The sequence below is a fragment of the Trachurus trachurus genome, assembly GCF_905171665.1.
Source record: "Trachurus trachurus genome assembly, chromosome: 22".
Classification (NCBI taxonomy): Eukaryota; Metazoa; Chordata; class Actinopteri; order Carangiformes; family Carangidae; genus Trachurus; species Trachurus trachurus.
This window is the reverse complement of record NC_139907.1, coordinates 1590558-1613841: the sequence shown is the minus strand read 5'-3', so window position 1 is coordinate 1613841 and position 23284 is coordinate 1590558. Positions and strand designations below refer to the sequence as shown.

The 23284-nt window shown below is 40.4% G+C and overlaps 1 protein-coding gene across 2 annotated transcripts; it reads left to right on the top strand.

Annotated features, from left to right (window-relative positions):
* Positions 1-8534: 8534 nt before the first annotated feature.
* On the top strand, positions 8535-19377 carry egln3 (egl-9 family hypoxia-inducible factor 3). Of its 2 annotated transcripts, none has more exons than XM_083998844.1 (5): positions 8535-9094; positions 16762-16881; positions 16998-17134; positions 17736-17809; positions 18755-19377. In XM_083998844.1, the coding sequence occupies exons 1-5, from the start codon at positions 8729-8731 to the stop codon at positions 18787-18789; spliced, it is 732 nt and encodes a 243-aa protein (XP_083854970.1). In that variant the 5' UTR covers positions 8535-8728; the 3' UTR covers positions 18790-19377. The 2 variants fall into 2 exon arrangements, with proteins under 2 accessions (XP_083854970.1, XP_083854969.1); XM_083998843.1 differs by having other exon boundaries at positions 18752-19377.
* The last annotated feature ends 3907 nt before the right edge of the window (positions 19378-23284 follow it).

Here is a 23284-nt window from a genome sequence, read left to right as displayed (position 1 = left end):
TGACGTAGCGCTGAAGCGACTGTTTGAGTCAAACAACAATGGCGGCTCGCAGTGAGGAGTCGTGCGTTGGCATTGATTCTGCTATTTCAACTGTTTTGTCGAATCTATCGAATATTAATTCTTTGAAAGATGAACAGAGAACGGTTTTGAAGGCATTTATTGGTGGCAAGGATGTTTTCGCTCTTCTTCCGACCGAAGAAGTAGCACGTCATTCAAGATAACGGACAAGTGGTTTATCCAATCACATACAAGATTTTTTTACAAGGCCCCGCCTTCTGAAATGAATCGCCTATGGAGCAGTCCCAGACCCTTGTGTGGAGCTCAGCGTAGCTTTGCGGAACTACAAGGGTCTGGCGAGAGTCAGGCTATCAAAGTGCAGGAAAAACACAGTTTTTATTTGGACCGAACCAACTGCTGATCGGCGGGCGCTAACCCTGGGCGGAGGGATACGTGAGTTGGTTAGGTCCAAATAAAAACTGTGTTTTTCCTGCACTTTGAAGGGCTGGAAAAAATTATATTATAGTGAACAATGGAACTGTGTATTTTTTTTCAGGTAAAACCTCTTTTAGGCCGTGAAAATAGGCTGTTTCTTTGGGTCTGTTCACAACACTGCATGTTGTAAATCTCTGGGCAGGGCTATTATGGGCTGGCGTTGCTAACGGGAGGAGTGCAGAGAGTCTTCTACTGCAATTAAAGTACTTAGGGGCTATTTGTAGATCATACAACCACACTTTTAAAAAAAATGCTACTATCCCTTTAATCCTACAGACGTGAGTGGACAGATGTGTTTGTTTTTGTTTTTGTTTTTTTTTTACTCCATGAAGACATCGAAGGTTGTCTGACGGTTTGAAACGCGAGACGGAACTTTTCTCTGAGCCAAATGAACCTGATGATGATGATGATGATGATGCAACGCTCGCCATCCCCGAGGCCACGTCCCCCCTGGAAAAAGAGGCGTGGCTCTGAGAACTCAACTGGCTTAGTGATTTTAACCTTCCTCTTTTCTTTCTTTTTTTCATGTTTATTGTGGAAACTGCTGACGGTGTTTATAAGTCACAAAACTTATAAACGTCTCATTTTACCAAACGTTTTAATATTTGTATTTGTATATAAAACCCGATGGGGGAAACATTATCGACCAATCAAACTCCACGACCACGTCCGTTACATTGTTTATCTGTCATTCGGCGGCGGTGATGCTGCTGCTGCTGCTGATTGGCTGTTTGACCAAGTTGAAAAGTAAAACTGTAAATAAAGTTTTTGTCTTTTTGTTTAATTATTATTAGACAGATTCAGGAGGATGCGTCTTCTTTTACGTAGCCGTGCTTGAACGCCTCGCTATGTACAGTGTAGTGTTCGTCCTGCAGCAGCTGCTGGTGCGTTCAGGTTCACGTCGCTCGCTGCGTTAAAACAAACACTGACCGACCGTTTCCTCTTTGCACAGAAACATTAAAATATTTAAGTTCCATTTTTACTGTCGTCTTATTTTATTTTATGAGTTTGTTCTCTCTGCTACTGGTCCCTTGGAAAATTGTGATTTTTTTTTTTTCCTGCAAAATATTGTATTTTTCTGCAGCTGTGTGTATATAATCTTGTATACATATTTGTAAAGTTTTTGTAGTCGGTGTGTAGAAGAAGATGTGTGTGTGTGTGTGCGTGCGTGTGTGTGTGAGCTACTGATCCAGGTGTATAACTCAGAATCATTAAAGGGATGTTTCACTACGCCAACGCTGCTGCTCTCTGCTCCTCATTCACTCCAGCTGCTCTGCAACATTTATTTCAATCAGCTACAATGCAAAAAAAAATACAAAGTTTATCACCTTTATCATCTTTAGGTGAGATAAAGAAAAGCAGCAACTGGATTTAAATTAATAAACAATCATTTCTTCACAGTATCTATTTTTTTGACTACATTGTATTATTAATAATAATCATAATAGAGTTTTTTTTAAGTTATCAAGTTTGTCTATAATAAAATATCTATAACAGACTCACTAAACATTAATAACTCATAAGTGCAGCATAAATGTTTGTAAAAGTAGTTTGTTAATCATTTACTGACACTTTAAATGATTGTTATACCAGTGACGTCTCTTAAATGACAGGTTTGTAAATGATTTATAAAGGCTAAATCCATCACTAAACAGTAAATGTGAAAATAAGTAATTAAACACATTATAGATGAGTTTATAAATCCAGAGTTAAACAATTATAACTGTTTTAATGTTCAGGTCAAACATTAATGTCACTAGTTTTCATGTTAATGCACATTTCTTCACTTTGAGCAGGTTGTTATTGAGGTTTTGTGTTTCCCTGTATCTGAAAGCTGAAATCGGCCACTAGAGGGAAGTGTTTCCCTGTGTGACACAAACCGCTCATGTTTCTTTGTGAGAATCAAATGACCCATAAAGTTCAGTTTTTAAAATAATCTATTTTTAATTTATTTAAAGTCACTATAGGCTGTATGCTACTTCCTGAACTGAAACAAGCTCCTTTATTTCCTGTCTTACATTATTGGACAAACTGATTAATCCAGGTGTGTGTGACCTCACAACAATGGCCAGAAACACCTGGATTAATCAGTTTGTCCAACAATGTAAGACAGGAAATAAAGGAGCTTGTTTAAGTTCAGGAAGTAGTGGAGCTGTGCATAAAGCTGTTTTTTTTTTGTTTTTTTTATGTTTTGTCTTTATGTAAAGCACATTGAGTTGCCTTGGTATGAAATGTGCTATATAAATAAAGATGCCTTGCCTTGTTGAAATCCACAAATGACAAATTCAAGGTTTAGTTGAATTACAGTAAAATAGTCACCAAACCTCATTAACATAAAACAGCTTCAGTTACTCAGCTTGATATTTTTACGTTGCTTTGTTTATTTATTATACATACTATATACACTGAGGTATATTAGTAAATACTATATATATATGTATATAAAATCATATTTCATGTTGTAAAAGAACAAACAAAAAGTATTAATTTGCAAAATCATGGAAATGGAGTTTATTACAACAAGAAGAACAGTGTTCAAAAATTCCGAATCCTGGAGCATCTCTGTTGCCAATGTGAGATCTCTCTCCCTATGGCTCAAAACCACAGCTTTATGCTTTCTAACTCCAAAACTCCACCTTCTCCAACATAAAGATATGGCTTTCCATATTAGGCAATAATTGTTTGTCATTAACATGAGCATTCCACGTTTCCTGTAAATCTAATCAATTCTATTTCTGTTTAACATACACAGTTCATGTTCCACATTCATGAACATGAGGCAGGATCTAGCCTATGTAATTTTACGACTTTGCATCATCTTAGTTAAAGCAGAAGTAAGTGATATATTTGTGTTAATATAAGTCTTAAATAGTTATATCTTCCGACAGCAATCACTTCTATAGAGTGTTTGGTCTGAAACACGGGTCTGTCAGTCCCTCTGCTCTGCTCTGAGCTGAGGAGAAAACATTTATCGTATCCTACAGTTTTTATCCAATGAGGAGAGAGAACGGCATGCAGGGCTGTGTGTGCAGCCAAGGGACGCCGTGAATGTGGTGACGTAGGGACGAGGACTGTTATGGTGCGTTCAAGGAAACTCGTGTTTTTCCGACCTGTGAAGTGGTACCAGTTCGATCTGGTACGAGTTCACCGGTCGGAAGTTACGAGTGGCCGTTATAGTGACTTTCACCGGTAAAACAGGTCGGAAAAACACGAGTGGGTTGCCTGGAACGCTACAAAGTCGTAAGTTGTGACTTGAAGGTGTAATTTACGATTTCAAAAGCCTACCTGGAACGCAGCATTAGCGAAAACGACCGGACCACTTACTTCTGCTTTAAGACTCTCTCACAGGAAACATGTGATTAACAGAACACACATTTTCCCAGGATACATTTCACAAGGGTGACTCTTCTCTGTCTCATCTATCACTGTTACTAAACACCTTATGGAATATCTTTATATATCTATAATACATGTTGATGATATAAGATATTAGAGCAAAAAGTTCAGGTGGATAATACACTACATGTGTCTAGTGGATAAAAACTCTGCCGTCACCTTGGAAAACTTGGCCTTTCGTAAAGCTTCAAGGTTAATAGGATTCTTTTCTATTAAAATACCACATCAGTAGATTTTGAAGTGTGTTGATCCGATGATGTGTGTGTGTGTGTGTGTGTATGTCTGTTTGTGTGTGTCTGTGTGTTTTCAGAGACGTCGGTTCAAACTCCAGCCTCTGCTCTGCTGTCGTTGGTGTACGTGAGAGCGGCTTCATCGCCTCAGTTAACCAGTAACCAGACCTCAGCTTCCTCTCATCCGATGCCAGAGAGAGAGAGAGAGAGTGTGTGTGTGTGTGTGTGTGTGTGTGTGTGTGTGTGTGTGTGTGTGTGTGTGTGTGTGTGTGTGTGTGTGTACGTGGTGTAATTTGAGCAATAATTCCTGCGGTTTACTTTAGAGCTCGACTGATGTGGTTTGGTTCCATTGAAGCTGCTGATGACTGATAATCAGCAGATAATTGATTGATATGTGGTTTATTGAAGTTTGTGCATTAAAGGAAACAGACAAAAACAACAACACACCACATAGTATACTGTATTGAGCTTTAACAAAAACATTATACAGAGTTATAACACAAACATCTACCTTTATACTGTATGGAGCTTTAACACAAACATCTACCTTTATACTGTATGGAGCTTTAACACAAACATCTACCTTTATACTGTATGGAGCTTTAACACAAACATCTACCTTTATACTGTATGGAGCTTTAAAGGTCCAGTGTGTAATATTTGTCAAGGTTTAATGTTAAAATCTGAATATATTACCCATGAATATATTAGTATAAGTGTATAATCGCTATAAAATAAAATTAGTTTGGGTTTCGTATAGCCTTATAATTATTCTTTTATATCTTCATGTAACAACAAAAACAAAAAAAGCCTCTATTGGCCTTCGTCCAAACTGTCTAAAATAACCTTTTGACCTTCAGTGTCGCTGCTATTTCTGGACTCTGATTCTGCAGAAAGAAGGTGAATCAACCAGCAGTCGACCCTGGATCATGATTGATCGATGTGTGTGTGTGTGTGTGTGTGTGTGTGTGAACGGGTGTCACCGTGGTGATTAGCGGAGGCGGAGCTGGCACAGCTTCATGTGGCAGCAGGACTCAGGAGGAACGAGTGTGCAGCCTCACGTATACACATGCATTCCTCAGACATGGAGCTGGAGCGGCGGTGACGGGGCACGATGTGACTCGTCTGCACAGTAACATACACACATAACAGGTCTATATACACACACACACACACACACACACACACACTTTATTAACCATTCTGTAATCAGATAGCTACAAGGCCGGGGCCTTTTCCAGATGTCCCTGAATGCAACGTGCAGGGTCACAGGGAGGTTGTTTCCTGCTGCAGGGAGTCACTGATAACAACCGATAACATGATCAATATATAATATTTACAATAACATGCAATATAAACAATAATTACACAAACATAATCAATTATCAACAATGTGATGTTTACAGGAAACAGGAAATATGAGCTGTTCTACTGATCCTTCGTCGTGTAGGTAAAATTACTTGAGTTTTATTTTGGACTTTTATTTCCATAGTACACAATTCACTGAGATTGTTGAAAAACTTTTCAATAACAGACTAGAAAATGTAAAATAATAAACACAAACTACTCCAAAGTCACTCAATCAATATTAGATTCAACTGAAATGCCACAAATCAAAAAGAGTTCGCAACTGGATTATCCATCTATCGAAAGAAAAGTGTTTGACTCAATAGATCATAAAATATTAACTTAAAAAACTTGAACTTTATATGGTTCTGGACTGGGTTATAGTTATTAGTTACCTGGGTAACAGGAAGCCATTTGTGTAATATAGGAGACTGCTGCTACATGTTCGGACATGGCCTGTGGTGTTCCCCAGGGCTCAATGCTGGGCCTCCAGCTGTTGTAACAGTATTTTATATTAATAATGTGTGATATGTTTCAGATATGTTAAAACCTGATACAAATGTCTTCTGTTCAGGTCCTGATTTAAACTGTGTAATAAAACCGATTACTTTTAGAAATGAGCATGGTTCAATATAAATAAGTTATCATCAAATCTGATCAAAACAATAATAATGTTTTTCGTGAATTGCAGAAAATGTACACGAGCAAAATTCCAATAGACGAGGTGGAAATAGAAACGGTAACTTAATGGGAGTGCTCACATTTATAGTACAAAGTTTCAAGAACAATCAGTTTATATATTATTATATTTTATATATAACAAAGGTGAACAGCTCCTACAGTCAGAGCAATCAGGGTAAGAGGGATCATTCACATCTACTTTTTCACAGCAGCACAAATCATGTTTAACGTGGAAAAAAAAATACCACCAAGAAACATAAATAAGATAAAAATGAAAAAAAAAAAAACATGAGGGGATTGTTTTATTTCAAAAATGTTTTAGTATAAAAAGTATAATTATTATATTTTAGTTTTCAATGGTTTTGTTCTTTACAAATGAACTTTGTGTACATGCTCTAATTAAAAAAAGAAAAGAAAAGTTTCATTTACATTAGCTGAAGAACTGAGCTGACACAAAGCTAATGCTAAATCCAAAATAAGATTAATGTTAATTAAACTGAATTAAAATTAAAAACGCTGCAATGTGTGGCCGGTTAGCATTTATTTTTCTGTTTAAGTTATAAATCAATTAAAAAAATGAATAAAATCAAATGTTTTGGATGATGCAGAATGAAACGATCAGTCACTTTATTTTCCAACTTCTTCTTTTAAAGCCTTTAGATCAAATTCAAAGAAGAAAAACACATAATATTTATTTATTGATTCATATTTTATGGTATCTATGGGTAGCCTAATATATATACTTTGAGTAAAATAAGCTGCTAATTTTTAAAGTTAAGACTTCACTGTAAGGCTCCTTTAAATCAGATTAATGAGCAGGATTATTATTATTATTATTATTATTATTATTATTATTATTATTATTATTATTATTATTATTATTCTCAGTCACTTCCCGGCGCGTGGTCAACTTCACGTTCACTGTTGACTCTTCACTTCCGCGCGGACATCAAGGGAGAGAGAGAGAGAGCGCGAGGGCTACATGCCGCTCGTGGAGTCCTCAATGGCGGCGGGCACGCCCAGTGCGCGTTCACGTGAAAGAGGAGCGCACATAGCAGCCACTTTTATTTAGCTACTACATTTACTTCACTTTCTGATAATAATCGATAATTGAAACTTTTTTTAATCGATACAGATGTGTCGTGGTGTGTTCACGGACCAGGTCGCTGTGGTTTTTATTAGTTTTTATTTTATTATCTGTGTTTATTATTGAGGCTTTAATGCTGTTTCCTCCTCTACTGAGCTGATTGACTCGATCATAAACAACAGGTCACGTGATGCAGAAACAATAACAGAGAAATGAGGTTACAGTCAAGTCCAGGAATCCCCCCCCTCCTCCTCCCTCCTCCTCCTCTCCTCCCCCCTCTGTGTACATCACATCCAGCACGTCTCACTCCCGCTGCTTCATCTCCAGCCTCCACAGTGAAGCAGCTGGCACTGGCACCGGAAGTCCGTCACTGGGGGCTTTCAAATTAAAAGCACAGAGTTGGCATCTAGCCTTGAAGGCTCCTTGTGCTTTCCTATAGGTTAAGAGGAATTAATGCAGGGTTTTCACTTATATAGGAATTGTACCTCCATGAAACAGCTTCAGAGTATATATTGTTGTGAGGCTGTTGTGTTCTGTTGTGTAGTCGTTATGCCCGTTAAAGGGACAACGAGGAGTTTCTATTTGGTTATTAAAAAGTCTCATATTAATGTGGATGAATCTACGCTACCACTTGTTAATAGATAAATCTATGGTTTTGTCTCTATGGTTATTTTGTTATTATTAGTGGTGGTGGAAATGCTGGGCGAGCCGACCAGCGTTTCTTTACTTTCGGTTTCGTGGCAAGTCATGAGAATAACGCCGCCGAATCTCCGTTTATGGTGGGAACTACGACGGTATGTGATCGTCTTCCAACCTCTGACTTTAATTCTTGATGAATGAAAACATGAGTCTGTCTTGCGCCGGTCAAAGAATTTCACGGTGCTAAATGTAGAGTGAAAACACTTCGCTTTTCCAAAACTCCTCGTTGTCCCTTTAATGAGTGTTGCTCTATGCACATGTCACCACCTCTAGGGATAGTCGGGGTCACAGCTCTGTTACTTTGGGGATCGGGGGCTGGTTTAGGCTATTCTACGACGGAGTATTAGGGCCACTTTATTCACGTAAATGTACGACTTTATTCTCCTAATGTTATGACTTTTTTCTCGTAGGAAATGTACGACTTAATTCTCGTAAATTTACGACTTTATTCTCGCAATGTTATGACTTTTCATCCATGGTCCAGCCCTTTAATAACGTGTAACTGCCCCCACTGTAGGAGAACGACCCGACTCTTATTTTGAAAGGCCCTGACCGGATGTGGTGCGTGTGCACGCCGGCTGGCCTGACGCGGCTCCAATAAGAAGCTCTGTGACAACATGAAGTTGGATTCTTCTTCTCAGTCTGAGCCGCAGTCAGAGACCGGTTGAGTTCCAGCGGGACCGAGTTGATCCGTGAGTCCGAGCTCCGAGCGCCGAGTCCCGGCCGCTGTCGCTGCGTCACCCCGCTGTTTCCTCCGGTTCTTCTCAGTCTCAACTCAACCACCAGAAACTCTGAGATGCCGTTCATCGAGCAGGTCTCGGACGCGGACTTGGAGCGCCTGGCTCTGGAGCGGATCGTGCCGGCCCTGCTGTCCTACGGCTTCTGCTACGTGGACGCGCTGCTCGGGCACGTGGCCGGCGGCGCGGTGCTGGAGCAGGTGATGGACATGCACCGGTCCGGCGCGCTGCAGGACGGCCGCCTCGCCGGCTCGGGGTCGGACGACGTGGTCCACCGCAGGAGGATCAGAGGAGATAAGATCGCCTGGGTGAGCGGCGCCGAGCGCGGCTGCGAGGCGATCAGCTTCCTGCTCAACCTCATCGATAAGCTCATCGCCCTGTGCGCGAGCCGCCTCGGAACCAAGGCGATCCGCGAGAGGTCCAAGGTAAGACCGAGACTCACAGCCACATCTATCTATATCTACATTTATATATTAAATACAGTTTTACCTGTTTGTCAACCACTCCTTCGATAATGAAAACTTGAAAAATACAGTTATCCAACTTCTAAGGCAATGCAAAAGAAAAAGAAAAGTAGGGTGTAAAAAATGCAGAGACCACTTCAAAATGATCAGTTCCTCTGGTTTTACTATTCATATGTGTTTGAGTAAAATGAACACTTTTGTTTCATTCTATAACCTACTGACACAATTTCTCCCAAATTGGAAATAAAAATATTGTCATTTAGAGCATTTATTTATTTGCAGAAAATGGCAACAGGTCAAAATAACAAAAAAAAAAATTCTGGTGTTTTTAGACCTTGTACTATAAATGCAAAGAAAACAAGTTCACATTCATTTTAAAACAACACAACACAACACTTTACTTTTTAGACTTAGGAAGAGTTTAGAAATCAACATTGGTGGAATTATCCCAACAATACCTGATAATGAAAACTTTGAAAACAAAGGAAAAAGAAGAGTAGGGTAGGCCTACATATGTTATGAGTGTGTGTTTACAATATCATTATATATAGAGACATTTTACAACAAATATGTTCATATAATGTCATATAATTCATATTATGTAATTCAATAGGCCTAAATTCCAGATAATTCAAATAGTTGCATTAAAGTATCTGCTTGTGTTAAAACCATGTGAACAACTTGGTGTCACCATGACAACAGTGGGAGGAGACTTCAGCAGGTTCTGTGCTGTGTTCTTCTGTTCAATACAAACTTTATTCACATTAAATATGGTTTAGATTTTACATCAAATCATCTTTTTTTCTTTGTAGCTGAGGAGGAATAATGTAAATATCAAGACACGTGGTTATTATGAGGACTGGGACTGGAGACAGTGATGGTCTTGGAAATGGACTTGTATTGGTTTGTTCTCGGTCTTGGATTTGTGCTTTTATTTTGTCATATTTCACATACATACAGCAGAAGTAAGCGATATATTTGTGTTAATATAAGTCTTAAATAGTTGTATCTTCCGACAGCAATCACTTCTATAGAGTGTTTGGTCTGAAACACGGGTCTGTCAGTCACTCTGCTCTGCTCTGAGCCCAGGAGAAAACATTTCTCATATCCTACAAGTTTTATCCAATGAGGAGAGAGAACGGCATAAAGGGGCAGTCCTCTCTGTGTGTGCAGCCAAGGGATGCGCCTGAATGTGGTGACGTAGGGACGAGGGCGGGGGCTGCTAACTCCATCGGCTGACAAGACGTTATGGTGCGTTCAAGGCAACCCGTAACTCGTGTTTTTCCGACTGTGAAGTCGTACCAGTTCGATCTGGTACGAGTTCACGGGTCAGAAGTTACGAGTGGCCGTTATAGTGACTTTCACAGGTAAAACAGGTCGGAAAAACACGAGTGGGTTGCCTGGAACGCTACAAAGTCGTAAGTTGTGACTTGAAGCTGTAATTTACGGTTTCAAAAGCCTGCCTGGAACGCAGCATTAGCCAAAACGACCGGATCGCTTACTTCTGCTTTAAATGTGTGTGATATTCAGTAGAGATATGACCATATTCAGAATTAATGAGAAGTTATTGAAGAATTCTTGGAAAGGTGCAGCATCATATTGATTGATGGAAGTGGGCGTGGCCTGTTCATCAATAGGGGATGTTTCCTCAGGGAAACTGTGGCCAAGTGACTGAGCGCATTGTTCCTTTTTGTTGTTATTGTTTGTTTTTTCAAAATAGGAGAGTGTGAGTGTGAGAGAGAGGAGTGTGTGTGTGTGAGTTGAAGAGACCGGAGAGTCAGGACTTCCTGCTCTTCTCGGTCGGGGGCCTTTTCAGTGTTTACATGTTTTTTCTTAAATTATATATAAATATACACGGGTCGATGTCGTGATGTGAGCCAGTGTCGGGTGGTGTAACTGGTGTTTCTTCATAATCATCTGACTATTAACAGGAAAATCTGGACTCAAATGTTAATTAAGATTTTCAATGCAACATTTAGTTTATTATTAACACGTGTGACGTGATGTGTCACATGTATTTTTTAGTCCTGTTCAGTGCATTAACATTTAAATATAGAAACACAGCAAAAGCAAGTAACAAAAATCAGTCTAACTTTGGATAAATGTCATAAAATCAACATGAATATAAACTGTCCAAAACAGTTTTTAAAGATAATATGTAATAAAACCTCAGGATCTTTTTTCATGTTTTTAAATGAGTTTTATAATTTAGTTTCATGTTCTGTTAAAATGTGACTAAACAAATGAATCCTGCAGATAATCAATAACCCAAGTACTTTAATTATAGCCTTATTGTTTATTGTCAAAAAGTTCATTAATGAGTCACATTTACACTTCCTGTCGTCTTTGTTTACCTTTCTGTTCGGTCTGTTGTTGGTCTTTAGTCTAGTTTTCACTGAGACGACTTCATGTTGTGTAGTTTTGTTCGTTTCACGTTTCAGTTTTTACAGCGTTAAAGTTAAAGTTCAGTCACGTTCAGATTCTCCGGCTTCAAAACCCAAAGTTTCATTTAGTTTGTTTCTCGTCTTATCAAGGAAAAGAAGCTGCTGAGACAATAATACACAGGGAAACATATGTGTGTGTGTGTGTGTGTGTGTGTGTGTGTGTGTGTGTGTGTGTGTGTGTGTGTGTGTGTGTGTGTGTGTGTGTGTGTGTGTGTGTGTGTGTGTGTGTGTGTGTGTGTCACACAGACACACACACACACCTGTTCATGAGAGCTCATGCCGACATTCTCACGTACACACTCTCCCACTTATTCAATTATTCACTCCCTCCCTCTCTCTCCCTCCCTCTCTTCTCCTCAGCGCTCAGTCATGCTCTCGCCCGCCCCGCTCACACACACACACACACTGATTTACTGTATCCTGACTTCCTCTGCTCACACACACACACACACACACACATTCCCATCTTCACGTGCAGCAACACACTGAGCCCTTATCACATGTGTGTGTCTGTGTGTTATCAGATGGAAGTTCTTAAGAAAACAGGTCAACCCAGTTACAATAGGAGCGCACACACACACACACACACACACACACACACACACACACACACATGCTGCAGGAGAATCAACACACACACACACACCGATGAGCAGCAGGATAAGAGAGTTATTGTCTGGAAAACCGAACCAACGTTTACTGTAATAAACTTCTCTCTCTCCTCTGATTGGCCGACTGTGTCCGGAGGGATCCAATAGAATCAGAGCAGCAGCTTTCAGGTGAAACAGGTGGACGAGTCACCTACTGATCAGCTGATCGACTGGTTGATGGATTTTTAGCTGAGAAGGTTGGTAACACTTTACAATAAGGGTCCCTTAATTAACGTTAGTTAGTACATTATTAAGCATTAATTAATACATTAACAATGATTATTATGTATTACTTAGGATTAGGGAACACATTAATTAATGTAGCCTATTAGTAAGCAGTTATTTAATGTTTACTACTTAAAGTTAGTAAATGCATTTAAAAGTTGAATAATGTAATTGGTTATCATTATGTATGCATTACTCAGCATTAATTAACACATTAGTTTATATATTAATGCTTAATAATGTACTAATTAATGTTAATTAAGGGACCCTTATTGTAAAGTGTTACCAGAAGGTTTAATCTGAAACTTGGGATGTCACGATTATTATAATAAATAATTTCGCGACACTATGAATGTGTAAAATCAAATATAGTCAAAATATAATTGCATTAGGCTACTAATTATATAAACTAGTGCTGTCAAAAATATTGCGTTATTAATGTGTTAACGCAAATCAATTTTAATCGCATCAATTTTTTTATGGCGAGATCGCGTCGATCCTGGCAGGAAGTCAAAGAAACACAAGAGATGATTGATAAGAGTATTAAAATGATCATTCAAGGGACATTTAGAATAAATGTGTGATTAATCGCAAGTTAACTATGACATTCATGAGATTAGTCATGATTAAATATGTGAATCGATTGATAGCAATATTTATAAAGTATCTGTTAATATAGGACCAATTACTAATCCTTCAGAGGAAATGTACGTTTGAAGTTTTTTTTAACCTTTTTTTTTTCTTACTGTTGTTGTGTAACTTTGTTTTTGTTCTGTGCGTGTTGCACTGATCTGCCGACATGGTTCCAACATACAGTAATCGTTTTGTGGGAAAGTGACGGTATTTAGAAACCTTTACGATTAAATAATTGTGAAAACGTTTTTGTGAAAACAAGTCATCGTTACATCCCAATTCAATCTGAAGCTCTACAGTGATTTGTCACCAGAATGACTCCGTAGCCGTGTAGCTGTTTTGTCCACGACCTTTGTGACCTTTTAAATTTGTCGTGTGACCCTTTGTGGGGGGGTCACGGGGTCACGGTGTCACGGGGTCACGACCCCTGCGGTCTGAGAAAACCACAGAGCTGAGGTGGATCGGTCCTGGAGGTTTGTGTCGGGTCCAGACTGCAGCCTCACGCTCCTCACGTAGCTCTGTCATTAAACCGTCAGCAGCCTGGAAACCTGCCAAAGCCCTGCACACACACACACACACACACACACACACACACACACACACACACAGACACACACAGAAACCTCCCCGCACTCCCACAGTCCCTCCCCCCCCCCCCCCCCCCCTCCCCCTCCTCCTCTCTAATAGAATAAGATAAGATGAAGTTTAACTCCTAAACGGCTCTCGGAGGCGTTTTGTTTTCCACGGTATCATTTCCTCTCGGCCCCGCCCACATATTTCGAGGTTGCACGATGATGATGATGATGATGATGATGACAATGTGTACGTGTGTGTATGTGTTTGTGTGTGTCTCTGTGTGTGTCTAGTGTGTGTACGTGCCTCAGTGGTGGCGTGAGCTCCCTATACTTCCCCTCGGTGCAGCCGCCTGTGGTTTTCAGAGCAGCTCTTTATCAACTGGCTGACGGGGGCCCAGTCCGTCCGTGTGGTGGTTGCATGTGAAGCGTGTGTAAACACAGACGTCAGGTGGCGGCCGCTGACGTCAGGGAGGTCGGTGTGTTGTGTGTTGTGATGTGTAGCTGTTGACGTTGCATTGAGCTGTGTGTCTGATGATGATGATGATGATGATGATGATGAGGGTTAATCCACGCCGTGACCTTCCTGTATGAAGTGGAGTTGCGTGTCCATGATTGTAAAGAGCAGGAAGTGAGCAGGATGTGAGAGTTTATGGAGCGTGCGGCGGCGGCGCAGGGCTACGTGCTCGCAGTCTGTGGCTGCAGGTGCACGCCCAGGTGAGCGCATATGTCGCTGTAAAAGCTGCCGTGGACGGGGGGGGGGGGGGGGGGGGGGGGGGCACGCACGTCACATGACCAGGGTTCCTACGCAAGTTTGGAAAGTATGGAAAAGTATGAAATTTGATTTTATACATCTGGAAATGTATGGAAAATGGAAACTACTGTATGGAAATATATTTATCTTAATACTTATCTGGGTTATTTCGGTTAATTAATTTGTATGTGCTATTGTACCTCGCCACATTCACATTCATGGAAATTATTTGGTTACATAATGGCATACGCATTCAGAATAATGAAAACAAATGATTAATTGCATGGTTTATTTACACGATACACATCTATTTACTCAAATATCACAAATTATTTGAATTTTTTTACCAAGAAGTCTGGAAATTAGGGTCTGGAAAAAGAATGGAATTTGGAAATTTCAAATGTGTAGGAACCCTACATGACGCATGTTGTTGTTGTTGCATCTCGTGTTGTCAACAGACTGACTCATGTTCCTGCTTCTTCTGTGAAAAACCTTCATGTCAGAAAGTAACATCTGAAAGGTGCATTGTGTAGGAATTCCTCCCATCTAGCGTTGCGGTTGTATATATCACAAGCAACTCAGTCGTATTTTTCATGCTGCATTCACCTGAAATTGGGCAGACGTCAGACGGACGACAGCCGCTGCACGTAACGGCATAAACAAGCCTCTATGTAAACAAGTGGTCAGTCAGCACGAGGCAAAACAATACACGTGACAATAATATGTTGTCATGGTGATGTGGTATTGTTTTACCCACGGCTTTCTCTGGACTTCTGTGACTGAAATGACATCTGGTTTGTTAGCGACGGCCGTCTGCCCGACTGCAGGTGAATGCACACTGCAAAAACTCAAACTCTTACCAAGAACATTTGTCTTATTTCTAGTCAAAACAAATCTCATTCTACTTAAAATAAGACTCATCACATAAAAAAGCAGCTTGTTTTGTGACACTTTTTTACTTCTTTCAAGCAAATTTTTCAAGTTTTTCTTCCTTATTACAAGCACAAAAAACTTGCTTTCATTGGCAGATTTTTCTACTTATTTCAAGTGAAAATTAGTTTGAAAGAAGTCAAAATGATGTAAAAACAAGTTCATTTTTAGATGATGAGTCTTATTTTAAGTGGAAAGAGATTAGTTTTGACAAGAGTTCAGAGTTGCGAGTTTGCATCATTAAAATAGTTTTAGTTTCATAGACAGTGAAGTTATGAAGAGAGCAGCAGTGACCTCACAAGGGGGCGGGGTCTTGTGCGTGTGTGCATAGAGGCAGCTGCTCTTTGTTTTTCCTGGGAGGAAACTCACAGTTTGAGCCTTTGTTGACTTTGACACAGTCTCAGGTCGGATAATCGTCGGCTTATCAGACACTTCCTGTTTGGGTCGAAAGGCCGTGGTGCTGCGGGGGAGTGGGGGACGCAGGGAAACCCCACAACCACCACAACTTTCACCACCACCATTACCACCACCACCCCATCCCCTCCAGCCAGCCTGTTTCCATTTTCCATTCCACGTTTTTTTAATTTTCCATTCAAAGCTTCAAGTTCTCACATTTGAACAGCTAGGCTATATTTTTCATATTTTTAATATGGGGATCATATTATATTCATATTATTTTTACTATGTGGGATGGACCACTGGGACATGGCAATTTCCTACATTACATTCCTGATTTGATTTGGCAGATGTGAAAAAATATCTGTATGAGTGAAATTGAAAGGGTTGTTTCCATGATGACCTGTGTGCATAGGAATACAGTCGATAAAATGTAGTAAACAGCAGTTTGACAGATCGGCCTAATGTTCAGTTAAAGTAGTCCAGATGTGAGTTTGTGGATGGATGTCACATCAGGTGGTGGGCGGGGCTACATATTGATTGACAGCATGAGTCTCTGAACACAGATTTCCGAGTCCTCGCCGAGTCACACAAAGGCTTCGACCTGCGACTACACAAGTGGACGATCCAGTTTCCAAACACTGACCATCTGCACATACACGCACACACAGACACACACACACACACACACAGGCAGCCAGCAAACATGAACACACATGCATGCAATTTGTGTACGTGCAACTGAGGCCGTAGGCACACAACCACAACACACACCCCTGATGTTCGCAAGAAATATTAGCAAATAACCACCCACACACACACACACACACACAAACAGGAAGCTTATGTAATCATGTCTCTTAACACAACTGGTCTTCAACAGTTCAACATTTGGGTCAGTAGCAGGTCCTTTACAGAACGCCACTTCTTCTTCTTTGGTTTTGTTTTTTGACATCTGCCTCCGATGACTTTGTGTCAAACCAACGTCCAATGAAATGCCTCTTGTCTTGTCTTGTGTGTTCAGGCCATGGTGGCATGTTACCCGGGAAACGGAGCCGGATACGTCAAACATGTGGACAACCCCAACAGCGACGGACGCTGCATCACCTGCATCTACTACCTCAACAAGAACTGGAACGCCACGGTGCGTTGCGTTTGCTGTCACCTCTGACCTACAGTCGCTGGTTGTTACTGGGTTGATGTTGTTGTTATTGTTCAGACGTTTGAATCTTTGTGTTTTGTGTCGTTGTCGTTTCTCAGGAGCACGGCGGCGTCCTCAGGATCTTTCCTGAAGGGAAGAACTACGTGGCCGACATCAAACCGCTTTTTGACCGGCTTCTTGTCTTCTGGTCCGACCGCCGGAACCCACATGAGGTGCAGCCCTCCTACGCCACCAGGTAACTGATCAATCAGTCAATCAATCAATTAACTAATCAATCAATCAGTCAGGTACCGATCCTGACCAATGGCAGGAGGAGGTTTGTCTGGTTAAAAGTGACAAACAATATTGTAAAAGTCCAGAAAACTTACCAGTATGAAAAGTGTCAACCACAGAAACATGGGTCTGTTGAGACAGTAAACCTCCATCTACTGACGAATGGCTCCACCTGCTGGCAGGATTGTGTAATAACACTCACATTTCACACACAGAACAGTACTGTTTGATAATTGAAGACACAGTTTACTTCCTTTCCACCCCATGAGCGTAAAGCCCCTAAAGTCTCAACTTCCTCCTTTACACGATTGGTCACTTCAAACATGGCCAAGTTAGAAAATCCCTCAGTCTTATTCAGTCATTGCCAAAAGCCATGAAGGTAGTCAAAACAAAATAGAATGAAGACCAAAGATGATGTTTTATCAAAGTCCAGATTATCCAATGCCAACTCAGCAACACAGGATCTAGGCCAGAGAGTCCAGAAACATGAAAAGCATTGGAAGTAAACACACAAGTCAAATGTAGAGCTTCATTAACCCTCAGTGTTGTGGTTTGTGTTGCAGGTACGCCATCACCGTTTGGTATTTTGATTCTGAGGAGCGAGCTGAGGCCAAGAGGCGCTTCAAAGACTTGACAGGTACAAACACACATTCGCACAACAAATTGTCGCTTAGTTTAATTCAGCTGACACTTTCTCTGGTATCCATCCATTGGTCCATACGTTTTCTGCCACGTATCCGGGATCAGATCATGGTGGCAGACGGACAAACTAAGTCGACCAAATGCCCCATTACCAAGTCATGTAGCCCAGCTCTTCCTTGGGGACAGATCAGATATAAAATCCCTCCAGTCAATTGGAGATCTATGGCAAGGTCTCCTGACAGTTGGACATGAATGAAGACCTGCAAGTAAAGACACCCAGGAGCCACCTTCAAACCATCTCAGCTCAGCTTATCTCTGAGGCTGAGGCCATACACCCTACAGGGCAAACTAATTACAGCTACTTTTATCAATCAGCTCATTCTTTCCATCACCAATTGAAGCTCACGACCACAGGTGACGTTAAACGAGGATCCAGTGGTAAATTAGAAGCTTTACCTTCCTGGTCAACTCCCTCTAAGAGTAGTAGGTTTCGGCAGATCTGCGGTTTCAGGATGTTCAGGACCTCAGTCCTAGCTCCATATCTTAGTGCACAATATATGAGCCCTTTAAGACCCCTATCTTTGTCCTCTACCTGACCCTACCCAAATAAGGGTCCTAGAAAGGCAACTTTAGGACAGTAGCCCTGAAACTACATCCACTTTACTGCTAAAAATGGATGATTACATGAAGTTCAGGTTGGGTTTTACTGTATTTTGTAGGTAATGACACTACAAAGGCCCTGAAATGTTGTAGTGTAAGTTTCTGCAGACAGGACAGGAAGGGGACTGAACATTTTTTGATTGTGTGTCCTTTCAAAAGGCCGAGCTGCAGCTGTAGTGTCACCACTCTTTATCGATCCTCTTGACATCACCCATCCCCTTCAAAACAAGTTTCAAAGAGTGTCCCTTCATGCTTGTGTGTCTGTTGTCTGTCTCAGCAGCGTCCACTGGGAAGCAAGGCAGCAGCTCTGGCTGACTGTGAGGAAACGTCGCCACCTGGTGTTTGTCACCGTGAACTGCAGGAGAGGACAGCAGGACTCCCTCAGGCTCTTGGATTCCCCCAGAAAAGCTGCGAGAAAAACGACAAAAAAAGAAGTCGCTTTGATCCGTCCTGGACTCTGGAGGAGTTGAGAGGGTTTTGAAGTCTTCAGCTGATGAGTTTTCATCCCCTCATCACTCCAACCGGCGTCCAGGCTGGAGAGAACTCCCTGCCTGCACTGCTCTGAGCACTGCTGGAAACCTGATGGACAATGGGTTCAGGTGCCCGACAGCTGCTCGGGACTTTCCTGTTTCTTTGTGATGTTTTTGTGCAATACTTTATCTTTCTCTGTCTCTGCTGATTTCTATTGCCGAGATGGAAGAAAAAACACAGACTGCACCTTTAAGCTTCGCCTTCAGCTCGCTTCAAACAAGACGGAGTTGGAGAGACAGAAAGCACTTGACAAAGTTTACCGACAGAAAGAGACTCAAGGCACGATGCCTTCAAAGCTGCGTGAGAGATATATTTCATACTGCAATGTGTTCTTGATATAAGAAGTGTCATGTATTCAGTGATGGAGGAACATCAGAGAACTGTTTACTTGTAAATAAAATTAGAGATCCAGTTTGGGCTGGAACTCAGAACCACATAAAGAGTCTAATCTGATTTGAGAGAGTCTGAATTCATTAATGGAGAACTTCAAACACGGCCTGCAGTGAAGAAATGATAACCGAGAGAGGTGGAGTCAGTTCAAGACACCACGACAACAGAAATTCAGCATTTATTCAACAGGTCTGAGAATCAAACCTTTGCAGGATGAGCTTCAGGTACAACTTAAAGGAACTAGTTTTGTACTAAATACCAATCAAACTAAATTCATTCCAGCTAAGGTTTGAGGAAATTGCATTGAAACTACTCCACATCATTTATCTGACAACTGCCTCAGGAGGGATTGGCAGGTGGATGGGGTCGGCATCAACAGGGAAATGGGGGTTGTACCGGACCACAGTAGAACCACAGCTCTATAGGACCATGGTTTCTGGTGCCATCTAACAACAACGGTAGAATGAGGGGTAGTGTACCAATATCGGTGTCACTAGAAACTAAGGTCCAAGATCTATGGTCCTCAGACAGGCCTGAATGTCCTGAAGCTGCAAGCTCCAGGTCGGCAGAGACATGCTACTCAAAGATGGAGTTGAGCAGGAAGGTAAAGCTTTTGATTTACTACTCAATCTTTGGTCTTTGATCTGGTGACCAAAAATCTGAGTTTGAATAGGTTGAATCTGCAGTTGGTCGAAATTAGTTTCCTTCTCTGGGGTGTCTGAGCGCAGAGGGATAAGACATGCAGCAGAGCATTGGGTAGAGCCGAGGTGGTCGGGGCAGCTGATGGGAATCCGTCCTGGGAGGAGCCCTCGGGTTAGACCCAGAGCTTGTTGGAAGAATTATATGTCTAATCTGGCCTGGGAACGCCTTGAGATCCTCCAGAAGGAGCTGGGAAACGTTGCTGGGGAGACGGGCATCCGGAATACCTTGTTCCACCTCGAAGTTTGCTTGCTTAGAAATGAGAAAATACAAAGACACATATATATTCATATAATACAGTTTAGTTTTTGTAACTGGACCCTAAATTGTTTAACTTCATTTATACCATGGTTTTATTCATTTTTCACAGCTCCGGCTTCAATTTGTTGCTTTTTCTTTGTGTTTGAATCATTTTTACACTGAAATGAAGTTCTGGTACCTTGGTGTTTCTCTATTTTCTGATCTTTTGTAGATCAATACCAATACCAATACCACACTGTGAAAACACCCAATGATTAATGCTTTTACCCATTTCTTCATTAAATAGTCAACAACTCATCTAGAATTAGAGAAGTAATCTTTGGTTGAAGCCTTGTACAAAGTTGTTAAACCACTTTGACCAACCACAACAGTAAAATGCTGCTTCAGAACTGACCTGATTTATCAGCCAATACTTTCCTAATGATATACTGATGATGAACTTGTACCTGTGCAGAGTTCTTGTACACAGTGTGTTGTTAGTACTTCATCTTAACACTTACTCCACCTCTGCTGCTAATTAAAAAGAATGGGAACCTGTGATGATTGTTTTTTTATTTACTTGGGGGTGGGGGTAGTCAATGCAGGGGACATTAAAGACAGATTCACAGATTATGAATCCAACTCAAGACAATATTTTATTATGTTGATGAAAAACAGGAGCAAATGTACATTCACCTTTTGTGATTACTGATACATGATGATTATTGATACATTTTAATCCTTTTGTATGAACAGAGACAAACTTTTCATATTATGTAATTATACAAGAATAATCTCTTATATGTTTGACACTTTAGAGTAGAACTTAAACCTTTTTTTTAAAGTATATTTTTGGGGCTTTTATGCCTTTAATGGATAGGACAGTTCAGAGAGTGACAGGAAATGGGAGGCAGACATGCAGGATAGGGCCGCTCGACATGGGATTCGAACTGGGGCCACCTGCAGTGAGGACTGTAGCCTCTACACATGGGGCGGGTGCCCTACCAACTGAGCTAAACACCGCCCCAGAACTTAAAGCTTTTTTATCACCATCAGTTAACTGGTGCTCATCACATGCTCAAACATAATGTGAAATTATTTTACACGTGAAAAGTAGTAAAAAAGGAAAAATGTAATAACAGGTGCAGTTTAACAGGTTCAATTCACTGACTTTTCCCTTTAAGAAATAAACAACATTATAAATATGATCATCCTCTTTATCTCTAACTGCTCTGCTCCATTGTCACTGACACCTTCACTGGTAACAGCTTCACTGGGACTTTTTTTTACCAATGGCAATGTATGGAAACATCTTCTCAGTGAAAGTGTGTGTGAAGGTGTGTATGTCTGTCTTACGTAGTATCAGGATCAGAGAACGACAGTTTTCCACTGTTGACGTCCAGATTCACTCTGATCCTCTGGAGCTTCTTCTGCATTGGGAGACCATATTCTCGACCTGCTGCAAAATCTCCACTTTCACGGAACTGAAAGTGAAGCCTAATTTAGCAGACCATCTCGTCTAGAAAATAGATGCAAATAAATGAAATGAAATGAAGCATAATGCAATAAGATTTATAATTTCAAGTTCTGTACATTTGTTTTTATGACAGAATCATTTATAGGAGTGTGAACCCAAACTCCAGTTGCTGTCTAAATAAATCAGTGTGTGTAGCTTCAGGTCATTCTGCAGCTCAGCTCTCTGTGTCCCCCTGCTGGATGAATCCTGACAATACACTACACTACACTACCGGGCAGTGTATCTTTTGGTCATTGGATTTTCTTTTGGTGAATAGGAATTAAAAAACAGAAAACTATTGGTTTATTGATTTTCATTTTGAAATACAAAAAGTCAAATTGAAACCCGAAGCATTCTTCTTTTTGAGTATCAAAGAGCAATTAACTACATTTTAAAAAACAGTTTGATTTTCATGTTCTATTTCAAATAACAAAAAATAAAATCTCTAGACAACAGAAATTAAAAAACAGACCAAAAACACAGATTTTTTTCATATTTTGACACAGGATGTTGTCATTTTCGGTCAGTGTATCTTTTGGTCATTGGATTTTCTTGAAAAATCAAAAAGTTTTTACATTTTAGTTAATTGCTCTTTGATACTCAAAAATTAGAACAGCTTTGTGTTTCAATTTTATTTTGTGTATTTCAAATTGAAAATCCAATTTTTGTTTTTTAATTCCCATTCAACAAAAGAAAATCCAATGACCAAAAGATACACTGACGATTTTCAAGGCAAGAGCGCCAATGAGCCCTACAGTACCTGCGTGTGGTTCTGTATAGGCCAAAAAAAGGTCTTTGGAGCCCTACTCAGATATGATTTTAGACATGGCAAAACAAGGCCTGACATCTGCAGAAATCTGTGCGCATATCACACAAAAGTGGGTGCAGAAGAGGATTTTCTGCAACAAGATTGAGGAGATTTTGAGCTGAGAATGTCAGAAGCTTGATGAAAATCAATCGCTCTTTGACACTCAAAAAGAAGAATGCCTTGTGTTTCTATTTTATTTCTTGTATTTCAACATGAAAATCAAATAAACCAATATTTTTTTGTTTTTTAATTCCCATTCATCAGAAGAAAATCCAATGACCAAAAGATACACTGACTACTGACTGTATTTCTATTAGTGTAACTATCAAAGAAACAGAAAAGCAGCACATGACTGAGTCAGAACAAGGTTTTATTGAGTTCATGAAAAACTTGAATAAATGTACATTCAGCTTTTTATCATGAACTGACGTGTTTACACTGAAATCAGCTGTCTTTGTTGATTTTAATCTAGTTAATAATCATCGGTTTGTTGCTTTTTATAGATCTACACAAAATCACAATAACACAAGATTAATGACATAAAATGAAACATAATTTAAACCACAGAAGAATGTGTTGATGAACTACAGGAACAAATGTACATACATTCAGCTTTTTATGATGAA

Coding starts and splice junctions, on each gene's coding strand:
- egln3 (XM_083998843.1), top strand. CDS start 8,729: ATGCCGTTCATCGAGCAGGTCTCGGACGCGGACTTGGAGCGCCTGGCT. Junction 9,095..16,761: donor CGATCCGCGAGAGGTCCAAG/GTAAGACCGAGA, acceptor TTGTGTGTTCAG/GCCATGGTGGCATGTTACCC. Junction 16,882..16,997: donor ACAAGAACTGGAACGCCACG/GTGCGTTGCGTT, acceptor GTCGTTTCTCAG/GAGCACGGCGGCGTCCTCAG.